The sequence below is a fragment of the Dicentrarchus labrax genome, unplaced genomic scaffold (genome assembly GCF_905237075.1).
Source record: "Dicentrarchus labrax unplaced genomic scaffold, dlabrax2021, whole genome shotgun sequence".
NCBI lineage: Eukaryota > Metazoa > Chordata > Actinopteri > Moronidae > Dicentrarchus > Dicentrarchus labrax.
This window is the reverse complement of record NW_026136707.1, coordinates 62,398-85,596: the sequence shown is the minus strand read 5'-3', so window position 1 is coordinate 85,596 and position 23,199 is coordinate 62,398. Positions and strand designations below refer to the sequence as shown.

The following is a 23,199-nucleotide window of genomic DNA, read 5'->3' as shown; positions in this document are numbered from 1 at the left end:
TCTATATTTAGCTAAGAGTTTATTGTTTACAGTTTATTGTTTACTTTCTATATTTAGCTAAGAGTTTATTGTTTACTGTTTATTGTTTACTTTCTATATTTAGCTAAGAGTTTATTGTTTATCTTACACTGTATTTTCTTTTATACCTATAGTGTTTGTAAGCTGAGTCAGCCCACAGGGATCAATAAAAGGTCTGAGTCATAATAACACTGTCTTTGTGCTAGTTAGCTTGTGTTTCTCTAATATAAGCTAATTAAAAAAATAAATCGCAGTTCATGAAAATGTTAAATCAGTCGGATTAAAGTTCCCGTCCCTTTTGTTGCTGTGCTCCAATAACAGTTCCTCCTTTCCTATACTATTTGCTATTTGCTTTATAATTTTAGCTTTTTGTTTCTTTAAAAGTTTTGATTTTTCAACATATTTTATTGTTTTAAACCCACCTGGTTGCTTGTTTATGGGCAATGTGAAATTTATCTTGAGGATAAATATAATTCAACAGGTGAATTCACAGTTGTTGTGGCTTTAGACAGTAATTTGTTCCATGTGTTGATACTTTATGCACCAGCTGACAATGGTCCTTTATTCCCTGCAGTCAAACTGTCCTCCTGCATTCAGTCCCGGTCTGAACTGCTTCTGCTCACCTTCACGTCCAACATTTCTTTCTATAAACGAGCCGTGTCGTAACGAGCATGGCGTTTGTTCCTGCGTCTGCGGCGTGAGAGTGTGAAACCACGAGGAGACGATGTTCTCCAGAGCTCAAACTGACAGTCTGCAGACATCCGACCTCTGCACACACACATCCCTGGCTAATTTACACATGTTATGGATATATCACATTATATTCAATGCATAACAATACCAGTACAGAACAAACTGCACAATGAACCCAAACAGCGAACACAAGAACTGCAGGAAGTTTGTGGAAAATTCATTGAAATCGCTCATTTTACACATCAGAGATTAGTTTTTCTAAAGTTTTTGTACAATTCTTTGTCCACATTAAGTATTTTTTACACTTTTCTTAACAACCATACATACTTAACAGGTTTATTTTGGTAAATTCAGTGTTTTTCTCATTTCACTCTCAATGTGAAGCTGAGATGAAATAAAACTGCGTTGGATGTTAGCAGCTCGTATTTTCGGCTCCTGCTGCGTTTCAGTTTGCAGTAAATCAGCTTCCATTGTGAGCAGCAGCCTGACGTCGGTGCCATCAGATAAAAACAGCCTCACAGTCTGGAAACATCTGCAGCAGCTCCACCGGCGAGGACCGGCAAGGCTCGGTGACTTCATACGACCGCCCGGGAACAGCCGGCGCTCAGAGGATGAATGAGGGTTAATGAGGCCGAGCCGGGAGAACAATAAAGATCAGATGATGGAAGATTCACCGACTCACACAGCTCTTCCTGTAGCTTTTACCAACTGCACGTCTAGAATTACAATGTTAGTGTTAGTTTGCATCGCAGCAACGTTAGCTCTCCGACAGCAGCCACTAGGGGTCACCAAAGCTCCACGTGGGGTCGTAACAGGTCTGTATGTCAACATTTAATTCGTTTTTCTGAGCAAAACTAAATGGAACATTCATTTATTTATTTATTTATTTTAATTATTATTTAAGATATAAACTTAAAGGAAAAGGAACCTGAGAATCAGTTCCCAAACACGTAATACATTTTTTGTTTTTAAATAACGAGAATAAAGTCGTAATATTACGAGAAAATATACTTGTTCTCGTAATATTATGACTTTATTCTCGTAATTTCCAAAATTTTATATATTAATTTATTTATTTTTCCTCTTAATATGGCCCTAATACTCTAAAACTTTTAAAATTCAGATTAAAATAAGACAAATCGAATAATAATAACAGCACTCTTCTGTCAATGTAAGACTGATTATTTGTATCATAGCAGAGTTCACCTGTTTTTATAGCTCATTTTTATTGGTTTTAAAGTGTAAATATTAAATATTCATTATTTTATTGTTTTCTTTTACAGCGAGGGGTTTATCCTACTTTATATATTAGTTTAATGTGTTTTAATCACCACAACTTAACACTAAAAGGAGTCTTTAAATGTCTCTCACACCGGCCTCTGTCCCGTTCCACTGACATTAGACGAGGTGGTAAATTTATCCTCTCAGGTTTTATTTGATGTCACATTAAACCTTCAGCAGGATTTAAAAGCAGCTCTGACGGTCGCCTGCAGCACAAAGCATGTGTTTCTGTGTCTGAGTCATGTAGCAGTCGGGTAAAATATTCAAATTATTTGGTAAAATTCACAAACATGTTGACACCCCTCAGGCTGTCTCTCCCCGTGTCTCCGGCTCCTCTTCGTCACCAATCTTCGGTCCCATTATAGCTTCAGCAGATCCCTTTATTCTCCTGCTGGTGACATTTTATAATCTGCCATTAAATACGATTACTAATCAACAACAGTTCTTTCATTTCTCTCTTCTCTGATCTCCGTTTGCTGCCGGCGACGTGCTCGGCCACGTGTTTTATAACTGAAGACGATATAAACTAAATGATTTAATGTGTGTTTAAGGTTTATATGACGGTTGAGATCAGATGTTTGTACAGTTCAGGTGCAATAATTTCATATTTCAATCTCACATCAGGACTTTTTCTTTTAAAACGACAATTTAACTTGTGATTTTATGAATTTTCTTGTAAAATTACGACTTTGTTCTTTAATATTACGACTTTTTCTTTGTGAAATTACACAATTATTGTAAAACTACCTGATTTATAAAGTGATTAATGTGATTAAGTGATTTATTTGATTAACTCACTTTAAAGTAATTAAGAAATTACAAGGTTGTAATAATATGATTCACTTAAACTTCAAAACAGTGAATTACTTTACTGATTACATTATTTCACTAAAATGACTTTATGCACAGTAATAAATTATTTGAGATTTTATTTTTTAAATAAATCCTGTATATTTTATTAAAAAGTTGTAAAATTTAGATATTTATTTTCCAGAAAGTCATTCAAATTCTGACTCCATCACTTCACTAAACTGACTTTATTCATGTAGTATTTATAGTAATTTTACAAGATTACTTTATTTTTAAAGTAGTTTTTAAAAAACTTTTGTAATTTAGACTTTCATGACTTAAATTTTTATAATATTGTGACTACATGATGACTTTTCCTGTAAATTCAGAAGTAATCTTTAATAAGATTATGAGTGTACTCTCTCCCCGACCACAGTCCCGATACCTGCACTTCGTTACATGTCCTCTGTGCTCTGGTGTCACAGCGCCCTCTAGTGGACGCTCACACTCGTCACACTGCAGAGGGTTTGAAGCTGATGAATGTTATATAGATTTATTATATATATATATATAGATTATTTTTAATCTTTTTGTTGTTTACGGTATATGTATTGTTTTTGTTTACATTTTAGGTTACTGTGTTTATTGTTTTCATATATAAATAATTTCTCTGACTTTTATATTTATCTTGCTTCCTGTTTTATTGACACTGTGATTTTACGTTGTTGTTTGTTTTTATTGTTATTGTTTGTGTGTGGACCCCAGGAAGACGAACGGGGATCCAATTTAAGAGTAAAGAATAAAGTTGATGGAGAAGTAGAGAAACAGTCTTTACTTCTTTATGTAACTGTAGATTGTTTAATTGTTGCTTCTTTTTCAAATAATTACAGTATTTATGGTTCACACTTATCAGTTTATACTGTATACTTATACAGCCAGTTCACAGTGACTCTACTGTGGAATATAAAGGAATGATAACAAACAATACACAGAGTTATGTTAACTTAATAGAGTATAAACTGATGTAACGTTGAGAAGTGAGAACCATAAAGCAGTTTGTACAGTACTGTAATTATACACAGTGTTCCCTCTGCAGTGTGACGAGTGTGAGCGTCCACTAGAGGGCGCTATGACACCAGAGGACACCTTCAGTCCACATCCAGTCAGGGGTCAGTTAGTTAGTCCTGATTGTGTCCAACCGTCCACAGCGAGCAGCTCTTCACTGGATCCAGACTGTGATGATCTGCAGGTAACCGGGCCGTCGTCAGGGGGACAGAGTACACTCATAATCTTATTAAAGATTACCTCTGAATGTAGTCACAATCTTATTACATTTAAGTCACGAAAGTCTAAATTTTACAACTTTATAACAAAAGTTACAGGATTCATTTAAAAACTGCTTTAAAAATAAAGTAATCTTGTATAATTACTATAAATACTACATGAATAAAGTCAGTTTAGTGAAGTGATTGAGTCACAATTTGAATGACACTGTTATTAAATGACTTTATGGCTTCCTGGAAAAGAACAACATGAATTTTACGACTTTTCTTTGTGAAATAAAAACATGATTAATGTAAAACTACCTGATGCATAAAGTAACGTTAAGATTACTTCATTTTAAAGTAATTCAGAAATAAATTCTTTACACTTTATTAAAGGCGCTTCATTTTCTCATTATGATTCAGTTACTTCACTAAAAGGACTTCAAATGATTTTATTTTACTCGTCTTTACTTCTTTGTTTGACTGCGTCGTTGTTTCCAACACGAGTCAGTGGAATAAAACAGGAGAGAAACCTCAGAGTTAGCCTCCATCTTCCACAATCAGTCCATCATTCAGGTGTCTTTCTTATCAGGGGACATCTTTTACTCTGACTTTTCTTTCTCTGGGACAGTAAACTGGATATTTGAGACAATGAGGACGTCACTGTGGGCTTTTGGGAAACAGAGATCAACATTTTCTGGAACAAAAACAATGAACGGATGTATTAAACGGACCACGTTGTTGCTTTTAGAAAAACAGACTAACACTGTAAAGAATTCCCTCATATAATTACAGAAAGTCGCTGTATTTAAACTTTATTTACAACAGTGTTACTACATGTTTCCTGCTGTATTTTATTATATTGTACTGTAACATATCCAGTTATATTAATATATATGACTGTTACTAATATCTCTATACTGAAATATTCTGTAAAACATTTACCCACAATGCCACATACACTACATGTGATGAAGAGCTGTGGTTGTACAGCAGGTTTTTTACAGTAAACATTATGTAATTTGATCCGAACGCAGACGCAGGCAGAGACAGAGAGAGTGTGTTATCACTTCTTTTATACAATTGCAGTGTTTCTATTTTTATCTCCCGGTTTGTGTTCTGGTTGCGTCAGTGATGCTGCGGAGCCGCGTGGGAGGCCGACCTGAAGGATAAAGACGAGCTCATTCAGTGTTTCAGTCTCACACTCAGAGAGCCCCCCCCCTCAGTCACTCACTTTAACACCTGGTGCTTGTTAAATAAACCTTCAAATGACACATTTAACGGGCTCTTTAATTCATTTAATAAAGGTATTTGATTACGTCGACCAAGAAAGAGGTTCAGACAACAGCTTCGGGGGGGGACACTGACTCAAGCAGGGGTGGCTCAGTATTCCCAGTTTATGTAATTCAAACACAGTTCATAGACCCAAGTATGCAGAAATATTCCAAATATGGTCTGTAAAGAGATTTATATTCAGATATCTTGAGGTCAGAGGTCAACAGATCAATGACACTGTGATACTTTCTCATTTTTAAGAGACTTTTGTCGTTACATTAAGAGACGTGACCACGTCGCAGACTGATGAACCGGATACTGGTTTTATTTTAATAGTATTATGTGTGAAACCTTGAGGAGGATCGGCTGTATGAATATTATGTGTACCTGAACATAGAAAGCGTTCTGTTTCTTTAGAATGAGACGTTTATATCTACAGGAGCCCAGAGGGGACAAACACTGGCAGTTGGATCTGAGGGGGTGCTGCGGCCCCCTGAGCAGCCCGACTTCCAGCACAGCTTCAGAACCTGCTGATTAATTGATTAGGCGTATAAAATGTTTTTAAATATTCTCCTCGTTGCCTCATACATTCAGTTTACTGTCGAAGAAACTAGAAAATATTCACATTGAAGAAGCTGAATCAGAGAATTCCTCTAAACAAATGACTCCATTCATTTAATAGCTGACAACTTATTGATCAATCAGCTAATCATTGCAGCTCTAAGTGCTTCAGGACTTTAGCCCTGACAGACAGACAGACAGACAGACTGAATGGAGGATCTGTCTGCGTTAAACATCCACCCAGAGGACCCGAAACAAAATGTCAGCCGCCCCCCTTCAGCTCCATCTGCTGCTGTGACGGATGACGACGCAGCCTCAGTGGCGGAGCAGCGACAGCAGAGGGAGCCGCCATAAACAATGTGTAGGACCTTGACTGGCGAGACCGCCGGAGCAAAACATGTTTTTCACCTCAGGTCCTGCTGCGATCCACCCGGGGAGGAGGAGGGAGGGGGGGGTATTTATAGGCTGATAACGAGCATGTGTCCTTCAAGACCACGTTGTCCACACACTCCCCCGGCCCAGAGGAAGCAGGACGGACACACAGACGGATAATGGTGAAAACAAGAGAGAGAGACGTTTCTGGAATAATAAAACTCAACAGAGATCGTTTGGAAAAACAAAACTGAGTTTATTAAGACAACAAAAAGGATCCTGGATACTCAGGAACATTATCAGGAACTTCGGTACGAAGCAGTCGTGGTGAATTTTCTTTACACAGAGAAGAAACAAATAAAAAATAAAAAACACAAACAGAACTCCCGCTGGGGAATTCAAAAAGGTGAAAGCACCACTAAAGTGTTGTCATGTGACGTCCCCCCCCCCATTACAAACAAACAGTTACACATCACCCTAAGCCTTGTGGGAAAAGGGCGTGCTTCCTCTACTTTCCCTTTCCCATGCCCCCCCGTCTTCCACCACGTGTTTGATGTCCATGAAACGTGGAGCTGCCTTCCTGTGACACCCTGGGGGGGCCAAAACCACGCCAGGACAAAACCTCAGCTTTAAAGAGAATAAACCGACAGGTAGAGGCTCATTTCACCAAACTGGGGGGGCGAGGAAGAGGAGGGCACGTCCTTTCTCCTCTCTGTACAGTGGCTCTTAACACACAGCATTAGATTGTAAACAACATGGACAACCAGACCCCCCCCCCACAGAAACACACTGTGGGACTGAGTGGTCAATAAATGAATAAACCAGGACTTCCTGTTCGACCAGAGGAAGGGGGGAGAAATGAGAAAACCAAAATTGGGAAACTATTTCTAAAGTATGGGAAACAACAAGGGTCGTTTTTTTTTTAATTGTAAGAAATTGTTTGTTTACTTTTTAAAAAAAACACTGAATTCGTTTAATAATCCACTAAAACTGTTTTTGTTTGTTTCCTGTTGAACTTCAACACTTTTAGTTTCCTGATGGTGGACTTCTCATTCACACATTATTACACACTGAGAGCTGTTTGTCTCAATGCTGCACTGCTGCCCCTGAACGCCTCACACACACACACACACACACACACACACACATTCAAACATAAACAACAGCAGCCGGGTGGCTAGTTAGCAAGCTCAGCTAACTGCTAGCCGACGCAACGTTACACACACACACACACACACACACACACACACACACACACACACACACACACACACACACACACACACACACACACACAATAAACCCATGAAAAAAATTGATGAAATTAGAAAAACAAATAGCTACCAGTCTTGTGAAATTTAATTCTAAACAGTCTGATGTGTTCGCGGTCCGGTCCGGTCCGGTTCGGGTATCAGGACGGAACCCCGTCCGCCGCCTGCGGGAACTCTCCACAGTCCGCGGCGGAGAACTGGAGCCTCCTCACGGCCTCTTTGATCAGGTTCCCGGATAAAATTAAGTCCTGCAGCAGCCGGTGCGGGTCGTCCTCCTCCACGGTGATCCTCTTTTTGCTCCACGGTTTGATTTGGTCCCAGTCCGGGTCCGACCCGGGGATGTGGTACGGGCTCGCCCTGCTGCTCCTCCCCCGGTGTCCCCGGTTCCGGAGCCGCATGCAGCAGCGTTTCTGCGCCGGAGCCGAGGAGCTATTCCCGCCTCCTCCTCCACCTCCACCTCCACCTCCGTTGCCTCCACCGCCGCCGATGAGAGCCGGTTTGACCCCGCCGGTGCCGCCGCCGGTCAACCCGTGCAGACACGACACAGACACGGACACAGTCTTCTGGTGGCCGCCGGTGTTGTTGTGGAGCTGCAGCGCCTCGCCGATCTTCGTCACCAGCGCGTCCACCTCCTTCGAGTCGACGGTGACCGACTGCTCCAGAAAGATGTAGTTCTCCTTCCGACAGGGCATAATGGCGGACGTGTGGTTCCTCTGGAGTATCTTCTGTGTTGTTTGTTTGTTTGTTTGTTTGTCGGTGTGACTGAGAGCCGCCGGGCCGCTGCTCGCTCTCACCACGCCGCTCGGCACTCACCAACAACCAGGCTTCATTTGTAAACAATGGGTGACGCGTTCCGGACTGTACCATGTTCCCCGCGACGAGGAGGGGGGTTCCGTTAACCAAAATAAATCGCTTTTTAAAGCAAGAGTCAGGCTACAAAGCACAACGCGGTCGTTTAATAAAGTTAGCGAGCTTTACAGAGTCGTCCACCACAATAGATTTACTATAACGCTCGTTTACGGGGTTTTTCCCGCTCGTGTGGTTTCCCGCCTCAACCTGAGCACTCTTGCTTTTTGGACTGCTCCGTTCAAATGGACATTACATAAGTCATAACTGTCTGCTGCTGTCTGTCCAGGCAAAACAAACAAAGCACACACGTTTTTATTTTATTCCTCATGTGTTAAACAGAAAAAGGTGAAATGTAAAATGTCCGAACATATTCAGCTGTGAGCAACCACGTGCTGAAATTAGGAAATGGTGAAAATCATCAGAATATGTTGTGTAACCACTGTTCACACTCAAAACCCAGTGTTGCACCAAATTCTGTGACCCAATAAGGAATTTCAGCTATATTGCTACATCAAACATTACACTGTAGTTTGATCTATAATAATAAATAATAATAATATAATAATAAAACATATATACTTATATAGAAATCACTAACAGCAGACCTTTGTAGACCTATAGCTTTTAAAACGTGTGAACCATCAGTGATTGCATCCTGTTTACTAACAGCCAATAAAATAAAGTGTAAAACGTGATAAAACATTTGTTGTGCAGCTCGAAACTCACAGAATCTCATTCAGTGTAACACGTGTGTTCTTCATCTAAAGGACAAAGATGAAGCCACGTCTCTTCATACTGAAAAACATATGTAATAAAATCAGATATCTAACGTCTAAACACACAGTTGAAATATTTGGCTGTGAGTGTGAACGTGTGGAGCCCAGCCGCTGGCATCCAGCGTGCATACAGTGACAATAGGAGTGGAGGGAGGGTGTGTATCTGCGGGAGAACACAGTGTACATTTCTGTTTCTGAGAAACAGCAGCCGGGCTAAACCTGATGCTCCAGTCAAAGAGAGAGCTCTCATGGCCATATAAGGAGCTACTATCACTGCCTCCACGTGGTACGTCGGCCAATCAGAGGGCCCCGGCTGAGGTTTCCTGTGTGTCTCAATGGCAGCAGCGTGCAGGAGTCCAGTCATACTGGAATCCAGTGAGGTTGTGGCAGTTGGGAGTGATACCAAGATAAACAGTCATCACTTCCTGAAAGGTACAACAACAGTACTTAGATGACTTTACAGCATGCAGATAAAATGAATCATTTCATCAGTTTATATATGCATACACTGTATTATTCACATAAATGCTGCATTTATAGTGTGTTTGAGATTAGATTCAATTCAACTGTTAAGAAAAGAAATATGTGAAATATGATTTATTAGTTTGGTGGTAAAAGAGTTGAATACAGACATTACAACAGATTAAAGTACAGGAATAAGATCATTTCATTGTACATTGAAACTAAAGTTTAATGAGGTGGTGAAGCAGCGTGGGATCATGGGAGTTGTTGTCCACCATTACAGTCAGCTGCTCCCGGGTAGGATTCCTTCAGTGTTCATGGTTCAGGAGGTGACGCCATCGACAGGCGACCGGTGAAACGCAGCGTTACCTGAACAAAATGACACATTATCCCAAATGTTTCCAACAATGTTCAAACTCTGAGAAATCTAAGAACACAACTCCACAACATATATAGTGGTTTTAAGACATTTTAATGTGGAAATATTACATTTTAAACCTTCAAAGATCCCCTCCAGACATGTGTTGAGGCACCATTAAGGATTTTAAGGTGGAAATGATCCTTTTTTTGTGGATATATCAAACACACATTATTATTGCTCCAAGCAGACTATTTGTGTATGTTGTTACACATGTCTGGAGGGGGTCTTTAAGAATGGAAAAACACAAGCTTGCAAGCCGCTGTAACGGGGCTGAACATGTATTCTGTTAGTGTGTCCACGCCCTGTACACAGTGTCTGCTTGTGTTTCAACAATGGATACTATAGGGACTAGTGACTCAGGATAGAGTCTACATCAGGAGTCCCAAAAGTGCACACAATCAAAACTAAGATAACTGTAATAGTGTGCAAGAAATCTGCAACAACAACCTCCCACTGTGGCTGTAAACAATGATATCTAGAAGTCTCTGTGAGTCAGTTGAGTCATGTTTTAAACAGGCCTCCTCCCTTTCCTCCGGTCCAGCTTCCACGGCTGGAATCTTCACGCTGAAAAACTCGGTACACAACACGAGGAAGTGAGCTGGCACAAAAATGGGTCACCCACTTCCGCAGTCTTTCATGTTTTCCTGTATGTGAGTCAGCGGCGGTTGTAAACAGCGTGGCTGAACACAATTCCTGTTTGTCTGCAACAGCTGCTGCTCTCACAAGTTCCCTGAACCCGAGCGCCACGGCAGGAGCGCTATTAGTGTGTGACCTCATCCCCCCTTTCTTTGTTTGTGTGTGTGACTGTAATCCTTCCTTCAGTGTGTGTGAGATAATCAGGGACAGCAGTTGGACTGAAGAGGAGATTAATAAACCTTACAGAGAACAACACAGGCAGAAAACACTGTATGGATCCTAGGTGGGGGGGGGGTCATACTGTACGTCTCTGTAAGGCCTGTGATCACACTCACAGCTGCAGAGGGTGTTCTGTGTTTAGAGGCAGGATATAAATAAAGAGGTAAACTGTGGACCAACAATAGTCTTCCAGTTGGTGTTGGAATACATACCAGGAAGTCCAGTTTGAAGCCTGTATCAGCTTTATCTGTTGAGTCTGTGTTAGTAGCTCTGTGAGGTCATTTGAACCCTTTTACATCCAATCCCCAGTCAAACTGTACACCTGTTTAACAATTTATACCAAAATAAAGACCAACCAATCAACCAATAACCATCCACCTGTCAATCAATCTTCAACTTTTAGCGACAGAGAGCGAAGATTAGAACAATAACCCCCGACACATACGTACACACACACACATATGTCGAACCCGGAGCTCCGCCACACTTATAACGTCATTAAAGAGAAAAAGTACAAGGCAAGACATTCAGCTCGAGGGAAAGATATCAGCCGTTTGGACACAAGCAGAAAGTCACAGACTCACGCTGCTGTTACACAAACACTCGGTACCACGGACCTGATAACAATAAGTACACAGAGATAACTGTAAGGGATTCTGTGTATCAACCTCCAAATGCATGGCTAACAGGAAGTTTTATGAATGTTAATCAATGTTGCTTATTGTTCTCTTCACTCTTTGGTTGTTTTTAATTTGAGCTGAATATAGTTCAGATCTTCAAACTGTAGATCTTAAATAATAATCTAAACTTTAAAAATAACAATTCCATTTTGCTACTGTGTGTATTGTTTAAGTTTCCTTACACCCCTCGCCTTGCGACCCCCAGTTGGGAACCACCGCACTAGTCTGACACTGGAAATAGTCCCTAACAAACGGAGACTACTTCTTCCGTTTGTTTGATAAAAACTACAGAGAGCAGCTGTTTTAGGAGGTATTTTTAAAGATACACGTCTTCAGTGGGAACCCACCGACTTGGAGCCACAAACAGGGTGGAGAGGTCATACAGTGAAACACGCTGTTGTTTGCTCCCTGCACGAGGGAGAAGAAATATTAAATATACAGCCTGATCCTTTAAAGCTGGTTTGTTGTGAATATCATGCTGCCTGACTGCACCAGGCCCCGCTCTATGAAGTCTGGGGAGCTATCCGCCACTGTTACTAATTTGGGAAGTGTATCTTTGAATTTGGACCCTCTTTGGTCGCTGCAAATCCTTTAAACTTTCCATTTGTAATCATTATTTTGATGGTCCGTACTTCACTCCAGCAGTCGTACGTGTGGTGCCACTGAAGCCGGCCGAGCTGAATGGAGAGCGAGCAGAAAAGAAAACAGGCCTTTCAGCCAGAGGATCAACTTTGACAGCAGTTGGTCGGCTGCCAGCAGCTCGAGTTCACCGAGTTTGTTTCCTCCATTCAAAGAGAGAGAGAGAGAGAGAAAGAGGGGGGAGACATTTTTATATTGCCTCCCTCTCTCTCTCTCTCTCTCTCTCAGACACACCTCTCTCTCTCTGAGAGGAATGTGAGGAGGTTGCACATGGCAGGAAGTAATATCAAAGGATTTATTTGTTGCTGCGGTGGGAGCCTGCGGGGCCTGTGTTGTAAACAGAAACATAATCACAGCCTCAATTATAAAGAGCAAATTGAATAGAAAAGTTATTGTTGTGTTGTTAAAACATGTTCCTGAGGCCGGCTGAGGGTCGCTCAGCTGACGGGCAGCACTACTACAACACGTCTCTTTCACACAGGGGGGACAGCAGTGCATGCTACATGCTAACTCCCCTGACTAATACTGGGAACAGTTTGTGTTTGTTTCTTTCAACATGACAAAGCCCCCGAGCACACAGCAGTATGGACCTCGACCCCTCCGCCGGCCGCAAGTCAGACCGGATCACCCGACATCATGACTGCGTTTTTATTTAATTAGTGGACAGAGTCTGTGAAGAGAAGCCAGTAGGTGTCTTAAACCTGCAGTCCTCCTAACAACCAGCAGGGGGCAGCTCCACTGGTTGCAATAACACACCGATACCATTCAGTCTTATGGAGAAATGAGTCGACTTCTCAGCTGATGTATGAGCTCAGTAAACAGTTTCCTGATGAGTTTCTGGTCTCAGTCTCTAGTTTCAGTCTTCTTCCATACAGCATGATGTTCATTTAGTAACTGATGGTCCCATTTAGAGTAAAACAGACCATAAAGCAGGGTATGCTTTAGGGCGGGGCTACCTTGTGATTGACAGCTCATTCTCAGTGAGTCCGTCCAGCTCAACGCACCAAACTTTCACAAACATATTTTACTATTTATCTGTAAAATGAGCTTGTGTGTGAGCAGGCGAGGCGCCATTGTGTCCTGCTATGATTTGAAACAAAACAGTTAAATTAACTCATCTGGTGATTTATACTAATAAAAACAGACTTATGAATATTATATTCCATTTCTTCATGTAGTAAACGTAGGAAAAGATCATGTATTAACCATTTGTTGCCACCAGTGTCACTTATAAATAAACTTTGGTTGTTGTTTTTTTTTACTTTAGTCAGACAATCAGTTGGAAACAAAACTGCCGGTTAGTCAAACAGAGTCGAGCAATAAACTATAAACACGTATGACAGTTTACAGGCCGACTACCTGCTTCACCTTTCACCTACTTTTCCTACTGTGCACACAGTTGTTCTGTGCACTGAGGGATTATTGCGACAGTTAAGGTGTGCTCACTTTCAGTTTTACCTTCCCCAGAAAGTGCTACAGGTAGTTCTTATATACTTAAATAAACTAAAATTACTTTTATTTCTTTTTATTTCATAAGGTTGAAAGTTGTTTGAGGTGTTTGCAAACATGTTAAACTGTCATAAAGTCGGCTCATTTAAATAAAGGATCAAACCACTGGTTCAAAAATGTTTCTTTCATATCTTTATGTGCACACCAGAGTCCTCCTATAATGTGCTTCCTTTAGTGTTTAGTAGCGATGCATGTTGTTAAGTTATGTAAGTATATTTGATTAATATTTGACACTGAACCCACCCTTTGTTTTCCACGTGGAGGAAGCCAGTGGAGACAAACATACAACAGAAATATGTAAAAACCACATGTGAACAGTTGCAGAGCCAATCGGCGTTTCACAGCGTTACATAATGCCTCATGTGTTGAAGTCATAGAGACATCATGTGCTTTGTGTGTGTGTGTGTGTGTGTGTGTGTGTGTGTGTGAGAACATGAGCTGATGTATGTGGGGAGTGAAAACTAGTTTTTCGGAGCCCTCCTTCCTCCTTCACGCCTCTCTCCACCCCTGTGGCATTGTGGGATTGATAAACAGAGATTATGTGATGAATGAGTGCTTCACCTTGATGATTCCCACACTCACTGTTTCAGATATTTGATATTATGTGTGTGTGTGTGTGTGTGTGTGTGTGTGTGTGTATTTGCTGACTGGAGAGCTTTATTGTGTTCAGCCTGTGCCACCGCCACCCTCCACACATCGACTAGCTTTCTTAATCTGAGCAATTTATCAAGTGACTAGATCCCAGATGGAGCTTCTGTTGGAGTATTTTTCACTTTGTCAGCTTTGTTTTTAACTAACCGACATGTTCTTATATACCTCTAGCACTATGTACGCAGGAATCTGTGGTATGTTGAGAATTTATGGACGTGCAGTCAAACAACTTGAGTAAAACGTGACTTTTCTTCACGTAAAGGAAGTGAAACCACTGTAAAACAGCACAGTGTAAAGTATTTACACGTCAATTTCATAATTTAACACCTTTTATAACTTTTATGAGCAAAAAAACGATCAAAACAATGTCGTTCTCACTCTTGTGTATTAATTGGGGCTATTATGCAAAGTGATTATGTAAATTTAAGTAATTTTACTTAAGTATTTCACTTTATGCTACATTATACTTTATATATTATAACTTTGGTTGACGTGGATGTAACACCTGCTGCAGGAGAGTCAAGATCCAGAACAGGTTGAAACAAGATGAAACACAATCCAACAGATCTGCATTTTATACTACAGTAGCTTCATTTGAACCCTTTAAGATCAAATTATCAGTTATATTGTCCCCATATTTAACAATGGATGACAGAAACATTTACAAAAACTCAATTTCTTTGTGTTTTTATATTAAAATCCAATAATTGTGTCTTCCTGTAAAATTAAATGTGAAGCGTGTTTACGTAAAAACGAACTAACTTCAACTTTTAGCGACACAAAGATTCATTAGCTCACTGATTACTGTACAAACACACAACTTTATCAGAGATTTGGGTGAAACTGGATCATATCTTATGGAGAGAATATTGTCTGGTTTTCCCTCCGACGTCCTCCGGCTGCTCTGCTAACTGTTAATGTAGCTGCTGTTAGTGTTAGCAACTGAACGGGGCTCAGCAGCCTCCCAGTGAACTCAACCTCAGAGACAGACAGAGGACAGTTTGACGACAGCGGTACCGAGGTGATTTATGGGAGTTTCCTGATGGACTGTGCAGCTAATGTTAGCTGACTTAAACCCTCAGTACTCAACGCCGTCAGTCTGTCCTCCGTCGGCATCCGATGCTGCATTCAGTCCGACAGGGTCCGCCAACGGGTCCACTACAGCTGCTGGAGGTAGTGAGGGGGGGTGTTAACCGCTTTATATGCTACTGTAGTCTGGGTGAATGAAAAGAAACAAACAAGGTGGTTTAACATGGTGGAGCCGCTCCCTTTGTGGTTGAACACACAATCATTCTCATTTTCAGGTGATTATACGCTAATAAAAACACACCAATATTCAACCTCTGGCAACAGATTCTCCTCGGTGAACCGACTCTGATTGAATGCAGCACGTTGTCCATTAATTCCTAATTCCTTTACTCATTACACATCCAGTTATAAAGGAGTTAATATTTTACCACAGAGCTGTAAAGTGTGTTTACAACCAGTGGTTGGTTTCACTATGACTCAACCACTACCATGCACCACGCAGTCCAAAACATTTACAGTTATGTTATGAAAATCATGTGATTAAGTTGTAGCTGGAGTAAAACTCTCTCAGCTAATGTTTCAGACTTCCATAAATAGCCCTTTGATAAAGCTGAGGTGAGCAGGGGACACTGACTGCAGCACATTGTTCTTCATGCAGCCGTGCTAATATTTGACATCGTCTGCACACACGCAGAGTTTGATGAACTTAAAGTTAACATTTCAGTGAACTCGGCTGTTTGAGACAAAAGCTGATAAAACAAACGTCGTGTCATGTTCTGCTGAGCTGAGCAGGACTGAAACACCAGCGTGGTGTTATATAACGCATCCAGGAAACAACACACACACACACACACACACATATGAAGAGACTGATAATGAGTTGAACTATTCAGTATTATTGAATCTTTATTGCATTCGGACATTTTATCACATTATTTTATGACAGTATATTTGCAGTTATATAATAATAATAAGCTATGATTCACACACACACACACACACACACACACACACACAGCAGTAAAGTGATTAGAACAGGTACATTGTGTTCTGCTGAGCTGTTAAATGCCTTTTATTTCTGTTGTTATCTGCAGTTATATGGTCGGCCATGTCTGAACACGCTCCTCTCAGATATAGAACCAAAGCTGGTTAACACACACACACATACATTTAAACACAGCCAACTCAAGGAACTTTTAATAAATACATTGAAAAGGTGTGTTTTAAGTGTAAACAAAACAAACAACAGCATAAAAACAAGGTGGTCTAAATGACTAAATGACACTGTAAACCGTAAAACAGCAGCAATAATAATATACACAACATAAAAAGAAACAGTGTCGATCCAGTTTGACTGCATATAAAATAACTGGATTAGCTGCTTTGTTTTTGTTTTTTTGTTGCATTTTTTGGACAATTTAAACTCCACGTGTGAGGATTCGTGAGCTTTTCTGAATCAAAGCACGAAGCAGTGAAAGATGTTCGCACACACATACACACGTGTGTTTTTGTTATTTTCAACCAGGATATTTCATCCTCCATCCTCCTTTCTCTGAGGGTCGTTGTTGTCAAAACATTGAGCAGAAATCTGCCAAGTAACCTTGGAGATAATCCTGCACACACACACACACACACACACACACACACACACACACAGTGTTTGTGTGCTGTGGTTCGCATTCAGCTCCTGATGGTCTCATATTCTCCGCAGGAGGTCGAGCTCTCGCAGAATAAGTAGCAGCAGTTTCCTGAAAAACGCCCCAAACTTAATTCTTACTATCACTGATGTACTCATGAGGACATTGTGTCCTAAAGTCCAGGGTACGTTTGAACTGCTTTATCATACAAGAACAATGCTGCTCCTTTATTCACATTACTGGTTCTCAAGCTATGGTGGTGAAATCCCTGAAATATAAACGTTTTCTAAATTAAATAAATCAATTTAAAGACATAATGCTATAAAAATACCAGCATTAGAATATTGTACTCTAGAAAAAGTAAAGTTACTTGTATAAAAATGTACTCAGACGGTTCATGTGAGTCACACAGTACTATTTCTGTTAAGGTTTTGTTGAAGCAGTGGTTTTCAAACTGAGGTCCTTGGGTGGTTGTCGGGGGAACGGGAAGAAATAGGGCTGGCCTCTTTTATTCACTGTAGTTTATAGTGATCCCAGTTTGATCACTGATTCACTGGGAAGACTTTATAGTTTGGGGGGGATTCCTTAAGAGACCAGTGTGAAGGATTTAGTGGCAGCGTTGTAGTTGCACCGCCCTCACTTCACCCTCCCATTTCAAGTGTGTAGGAGAAACTACGGTGGCTTTCAGGTGATTATACGCTTATAAAATCACACCTCACACACTGGACCTTTAAGACCTTTAAATTGGAGGCCCTGCAACCGTGTAACTCCTGGATCAGTTAGGTGTGTGTGTGTGTGTGTGTGTGTGTGTGTGTGTGTGTGTGTGTGTGTGTGTGTGTGTGTGTGTGTGTGTGTGTGTGTGTGAGTGATATGGTGGACTTGTTGCCATGAAATAACAACAGAGAGCCTGGACATCAACCAGGAACCAGTTACTATCACAGCCAATCAGACGTGTGAGTGTTTGTTTATTTATATATATATATATATATATATATATATATAGGCCTGTATGTGTGGGTGTGTGTGTGTGGGTGTGTGTGTGTGTGGGTGTGTGTGGACAGAGGAGAGAGATAAAGGAAAACAGATTAAGAGAGAAAGGAGAGAGAGAGAGAGAGAGAGAAATGCTCCCTGCAGGAATAAATACTGTTAAACCTGCTACCCTGTTGACCTGAATATAACCCTGTTTATAAAATATACCAAATCCTTAAAAACAGGATTTATGAAATATTTGAAACTTCTTGATGTTACTTTCCTTCATTTTTATATGTTACGTGTTTTTAGAGCAATAACTTTATTTGTAAAGCAATTTTTTTTTAAACAGCAGCAACATAGAATAAGATTAAAACCAATATATGAGGTAAACAGATGAACCAAAAACAACAATCAGAGATACCTGATGTGATTAAAATGAAAATATTGTGTAAATTCACATAAAAGCCTGATTATAAAAGTGAGTTTTATAAAACTGATTTTGCAAACTAGCTTGAAATTGCCTCCTGATGGGGCTGAGTTTGCCAAAAAGTCCTCACTCAAGGTCCACTTGCTCGCTTTCTAACACTCTCCAGACATCTCCATGACAACCGAGGACACCCTAACTACTGAAGATGACTCCAACATGTGGCTGAAAGCCCTTAAAAAAAGGATAATAAGTGGACTTTGAGTTATTATTTTTTGTTAAACTACTGGTTCCAAAGTCAGGAATGAACTTTCAAATGGACATAAAACAAGACAGACATTTTAAATCAGATTTAATATCTTTACACGTGTTAAACAGCAATCAATCAATCAAAGTGTGCAGATAAACCAACATTAAAAACTACAAAACAGTGAGTGTGTCGTGTTTCCTGTCAGAGCTGAATCCTCTTTTAAAGGCTGTTTGTTTACAGCCGCAGTGAGTCTCCACAGCGCCACAACAGAGACCCACGGGGAGCAGAGGATCATGGGTAATACTCCAGGGAGGAGTGGGGGCATTACACACACCTAATCTGTTAAAAGCTGTTAAAAACAAGAGACTGAGGGGCCGTCCACACAAATACGTTTTTTTCTAATCCGGATAAATCTTTATCGTATCGGCGTCCAGACGGATTCGTCGTCTTCGGGGTGTGAAAACGGTATTTTTTGGAAACAGGTTCCAGAGCGGGAAAATCCGAAAAGTCTGGACGGTCGTTTCAGTGAATCCATGTGGACGCAGATATTTCTGGATGGATGAGGTGAGGCCGTGTATTCGTGTGGACAGGTCCTGAGTGAGTGGCCGCTCAACATTCACTCATTTACAGCTCTGAACGACAACAATAAACTCACGTTTACATATAAACAGCCACTGGATGAACCTGTTAGGGGCCCAGTTCGGGTCCTGTTGGAGGCCCTTGTTGCAGGCCCCATTGTGAACCCGGAAAGCATTTAGAAACTACCAGATGTTAACTTGCATGATTTTATGTTCGGCCAATAGCATAATTAGCATTAATTATTAGGAAAATGACATATGGGAGTGATTTTGTGGGTTAAGATGCTGAATCCTTTTAAAAGTCCAAAACGGCCGTATTTCAACTCCGGGTGGGTTTATATTGATTGATTTTGAGCAGTAATGAGGGTTTCGCCTTAAACCTGAACTATTGTTGAAAGATGAGCACGAACAGAAGCTCTGCAGGTTCAATGTGACGTACAGGCTGTGTGTTCAGGGCTGATTCCAGTTCAGTGTCTCTGACCTGCAGCTGTGGACTTTGTCTCTGTTTGCTTGTTGGTGGACGATGCACTTGTGGCAGTCAGTTACTATTTCTGAGAATCTCTCCCTCCTCCTCCTCCTCCTCCTCCTCCTTCACTCTCTCTCTCTCTCTCTTTGGGTAATGAAGCCCAAAGGCTTAATTGTTGTTGTTGTTGTTGTTGTTGTTGTTGTTGTTGTTGTTGAGTCTGGAGGAGAGAGCACATGGCCCAGAGAGTGAGAGACAGGAGAGGAGGAAGAGGAGGAGGAGGAGAGGAAAAGTACAGTGAAAGCAGCAGTAACAGTTGTTATATTGCAATAGATTTTAGACTTTCAGCTTTACTACGTTACCGCAGCAGTTCCATATCTGATACACTGCACAGTAGCTACCTCAGTTAGTTTGACGTGTATTTTATAATATATTATTGCCATCGTCATTTATGTTAAATGTGCAACAAAACTAAAGTGTGGACTACAAAGCTAACGTAACTAATGAAATCATCTTGTTCCTCTGCTGGGATAGTATACAAACTACTGTTGTAACTTGTTCCTGGTTAAATCGAGCTCAAGCTGTAATATCTTAAGATACAGTTAAGATTTTCTTATTTTAAAAAACATTAGGTAACATATCATTGGCTAGTTAGTTGGTTGGCTTTTTGCTGCAGCGCGAGCCACAAGCTAACTGGCGATCCCTTGTAGCCATGTATGGTCGTGAGTTGCACTGTGTTTACTGGTTACAGCTGTTTTAATGTTTTCTGTGTTTTGTGTGTGTGGTTTTTATTTGCAGTGATGTGTCCAACACTGGTTTTAAAGAACATTATTAATAAAAATATAATCATTCTGTTCACACCGTGTTTAAAGAGGCTGTAAACTGACCTGTGGTGTCAAAACTAATAATTTATTCTGGTTCGACCTCTTAAAATAGCGAAACAAGAATGAATCAGCCGAACACACACACACACACACACACACACACACACACACACACACACACACACACACAGAGATGGACCCCCTGCCCTCTGATATTTGATCACACTCCAGGAGCCAATTGGCTCTCAGCCCCGACTCTCCTCCTCACTCCTCCTCCTCCTCCTCCTCCTCACACATTAAAGCTGCGTCCAAGTTCAAGAATAAACTCTGACTCTGAGCAGGTTTAAAATACGTCGTGTGCTCACGCTGGAAAAGTTCCAGATTTGAACATTAAAGGTGTTTTTGTTAATATTTCCATCCTGTTCATTCAGTTGAAAGTTCAGCTGCAGATAATACGACGTATATATAATAAATACGATGTCTTATCTTTGTGTTTCCAAGAAGGAGGGATGGCAACATTTCGTTATTTACGACAGGTGACGCTGCCGAAAGGAGAGTGTGGTGCTAATTAAGGAACGAGGTCTGCAGAGTTGGATCGTAACGTTGTTTGGCTGTGAAATACGAGATAACACATTACAGTGGTAATGCCCCCGTTTGAGGTTATGACTTTTATTTGCCCTGATATTTTAATCAATTAAACCCTCTGCCAGCGCTCCTCTTGGCCCGGTGAGTGCACTGATTTAGGTCACAGTTGGATCCATTTAAAGGACCAGTGTGCAGTGACATCTAGTGGTGAAGATGCAGATTGCAACCATGTGAATACAGCTCAGCCTCCCATGTTTATAATAATAAATGCACTTATTTTATGTCATTTATAAAGTATTTAAAATGTGTACGTTGTTTTACTGATGATGAACATATATCGCTTTACCAAAATAATTTTGAATAAATTTGATTTGATTAAATAAAATAAACTAATTCACGGCAAATCAAGTTTTTGTCATCCAATTTTACCACTGCATTGACAATATAAATATTGAATATAACATGTGGTTTATCAAACTTTCACCCTTGTCTCACAGGATGAACATATTATTTTAATTAACACTAAAAAGAAAATGTCCCCTGCAGTACTCCAAACTGCCACTAAGGGCAGTAGTACCTCGATTTGAGGAACACATACGTGTTAATTTTCATGTTTTTAACCTTTTTTTTTTTTGTTTTTTTTTAATTAAACTGAATGAATGTGTTAAATTTGACAGCATTTGGCACCAAACTGGGGTAGCCACATATATTGCAGGGAGTGGCAACTGTCACCATGTTGCCCCTCTAGATCTGCCCCTGCATGGTCGAAGAGCATAAACAGCTGAGGTAACTAAGTACAAATACTTTGTTATTAAGTAGATTTTTCTGGTATTTTTAGGTACTTTTATTCTTATGTTTCTACACAAATATCGGTACTTTCTTCATTTTCAAAACAAGCTTGTTACTTTGATTTTGAATGCATTTGAGGGGAATCATTGATTATTATTATGTTTTGCATAAAGTATCTGAACTTTCTACTTCAGTAAATGATGTGTGTACATTTGCCACCTCTGTTCTAAGGCAACAGTTCCTATAGTCGGGTGATTAAACACTAATTAAAACATATCTATGAATATTATATCACATTTCTGCCAACAGATCCTCCTCATTGTTACACACTGGAGCTTTACTAATGGAGCAGCGTGGAGGCGTAACCAGCCGGCTGCGTGGAAGCTGAGCTGTTGTAAAACGTGTTTCCACATTGACACCCTCCTCCGTCTCTGCAGGGACCAAAAGATCTCCAACGGGTCAAACAGCGAGGGAGCGTCAGCCGCCATCGACCTGACGTGAGGCTATTTCTGTCCCTCAAACTGTCTGCGTTCTTCTAGGAAAAGCTGGCAGCTCGTCGCAGCTGAAACTTCACACTGCTGATGCTGTTTGGACTCTGTATATAGAAGCTGAGCACATATACAACGTGATGCTGCAAAGTCCGGATTTGTTTAGTCTCTGAACCCCTGGACTCTCTGCATCGCTGCACACAGTTCAGCTTTTTAGCTCGCACGGCTGCTGGAGGGAAAAGTTTTGCGATGGTATCAAGAATGTGGACGCCATCTTCATTTTACACTTTTCTTTTTCGTAACTTTTCTCAAGTTACATTTCTGATTCAGTACAAACTCATTTTTAATTTGACCTTTAATCAATATATTTTACTTAGTGTAGGTCTACATTATATTTTTTGCTCTTTTACAGCTTAAATAGATAAAGAGAAACCGGCCGTGCACCAAAGACGCATTCTGTTAAACACAAAACAACCGGGAACACTGACTCTAGCTGAGGCCTTTAGGGGTTTTCACGAGTTACGTGGCCACTGTAGTTTCCACGCTTGCAATCTGCTACTAAACCCTACACATAAAATCCTTTAACTTCCTAAATTACATGCCTGATAGACTATAGTGTGTGATCAGGTGTTGCCCACGCCGTACCAGCGCCCTGCATGGGCTCACGGAGATATCACGTTAATTCAGAAAGAATATATAGTTTCATGTTTAAAAAGCGACAGATGCCACAAAACTTAAACAAATAAAAAGCAAAACTCTCAGTGTTAAAAATAAACTCCTGTAGTTTGGGTGA

At 40.5% G+C, this 23,199-nt stretch overlaps 1 protein-coding gene and 1 long non-coding RNA gene across 2 annotated transcripts; both read right to left on the bottom strand.

Annotated features, from left to right (window-relative positions):
- Positions 1 to 6,489: 6,489 nt before the first annotated feature.
- On the bottom strand, positions 6,490 to 8,612 carry gbp (glycogen synthase kinase binding protein). The gene has a single exon (XM_051405434.1). The coding sequence runs from the start codon at positions 8,215 to 8,217 to the stop codon at positions 7,666 to 7,668; it is 552 nt and encodes a 183-aa protein (XP_051261394.1). The 5' UTR covers positions 8,218 to 8,612; the 3' UTR covers positions 6,490 to 7,665.
- A 1,120-nt stretch (positions 8,613 to 9,732) lies between these two features.
- On the bottom strand, positions 9,733 to 12,347 carry LOC127366489 (uncharacterized). Its single transcript, XR_007885317.1, has 2 exons — positions 12,201 to 12,347; positions 9,733 to 9,981 (listed from the first exon to the last, which is right to left on the bottom strand). It is a non-coding gene; the product is annotated as an uncharacterized LOC127366489 (long non-coding RNA).
- Between the last annotated feature and the right edge of the window lie 10,852 nt (positions 12,348 to 23,199).

Bases quoted from the DNA above. Each gene is read 5' to 3' on its own strand.
- gbp (XM_051405434.1), bottom strand. From the start codon at position 8,217: ATGCCCTGTCGGAAGGAGAACTACATCTTTCTGGAGCAGTCGGTCACC.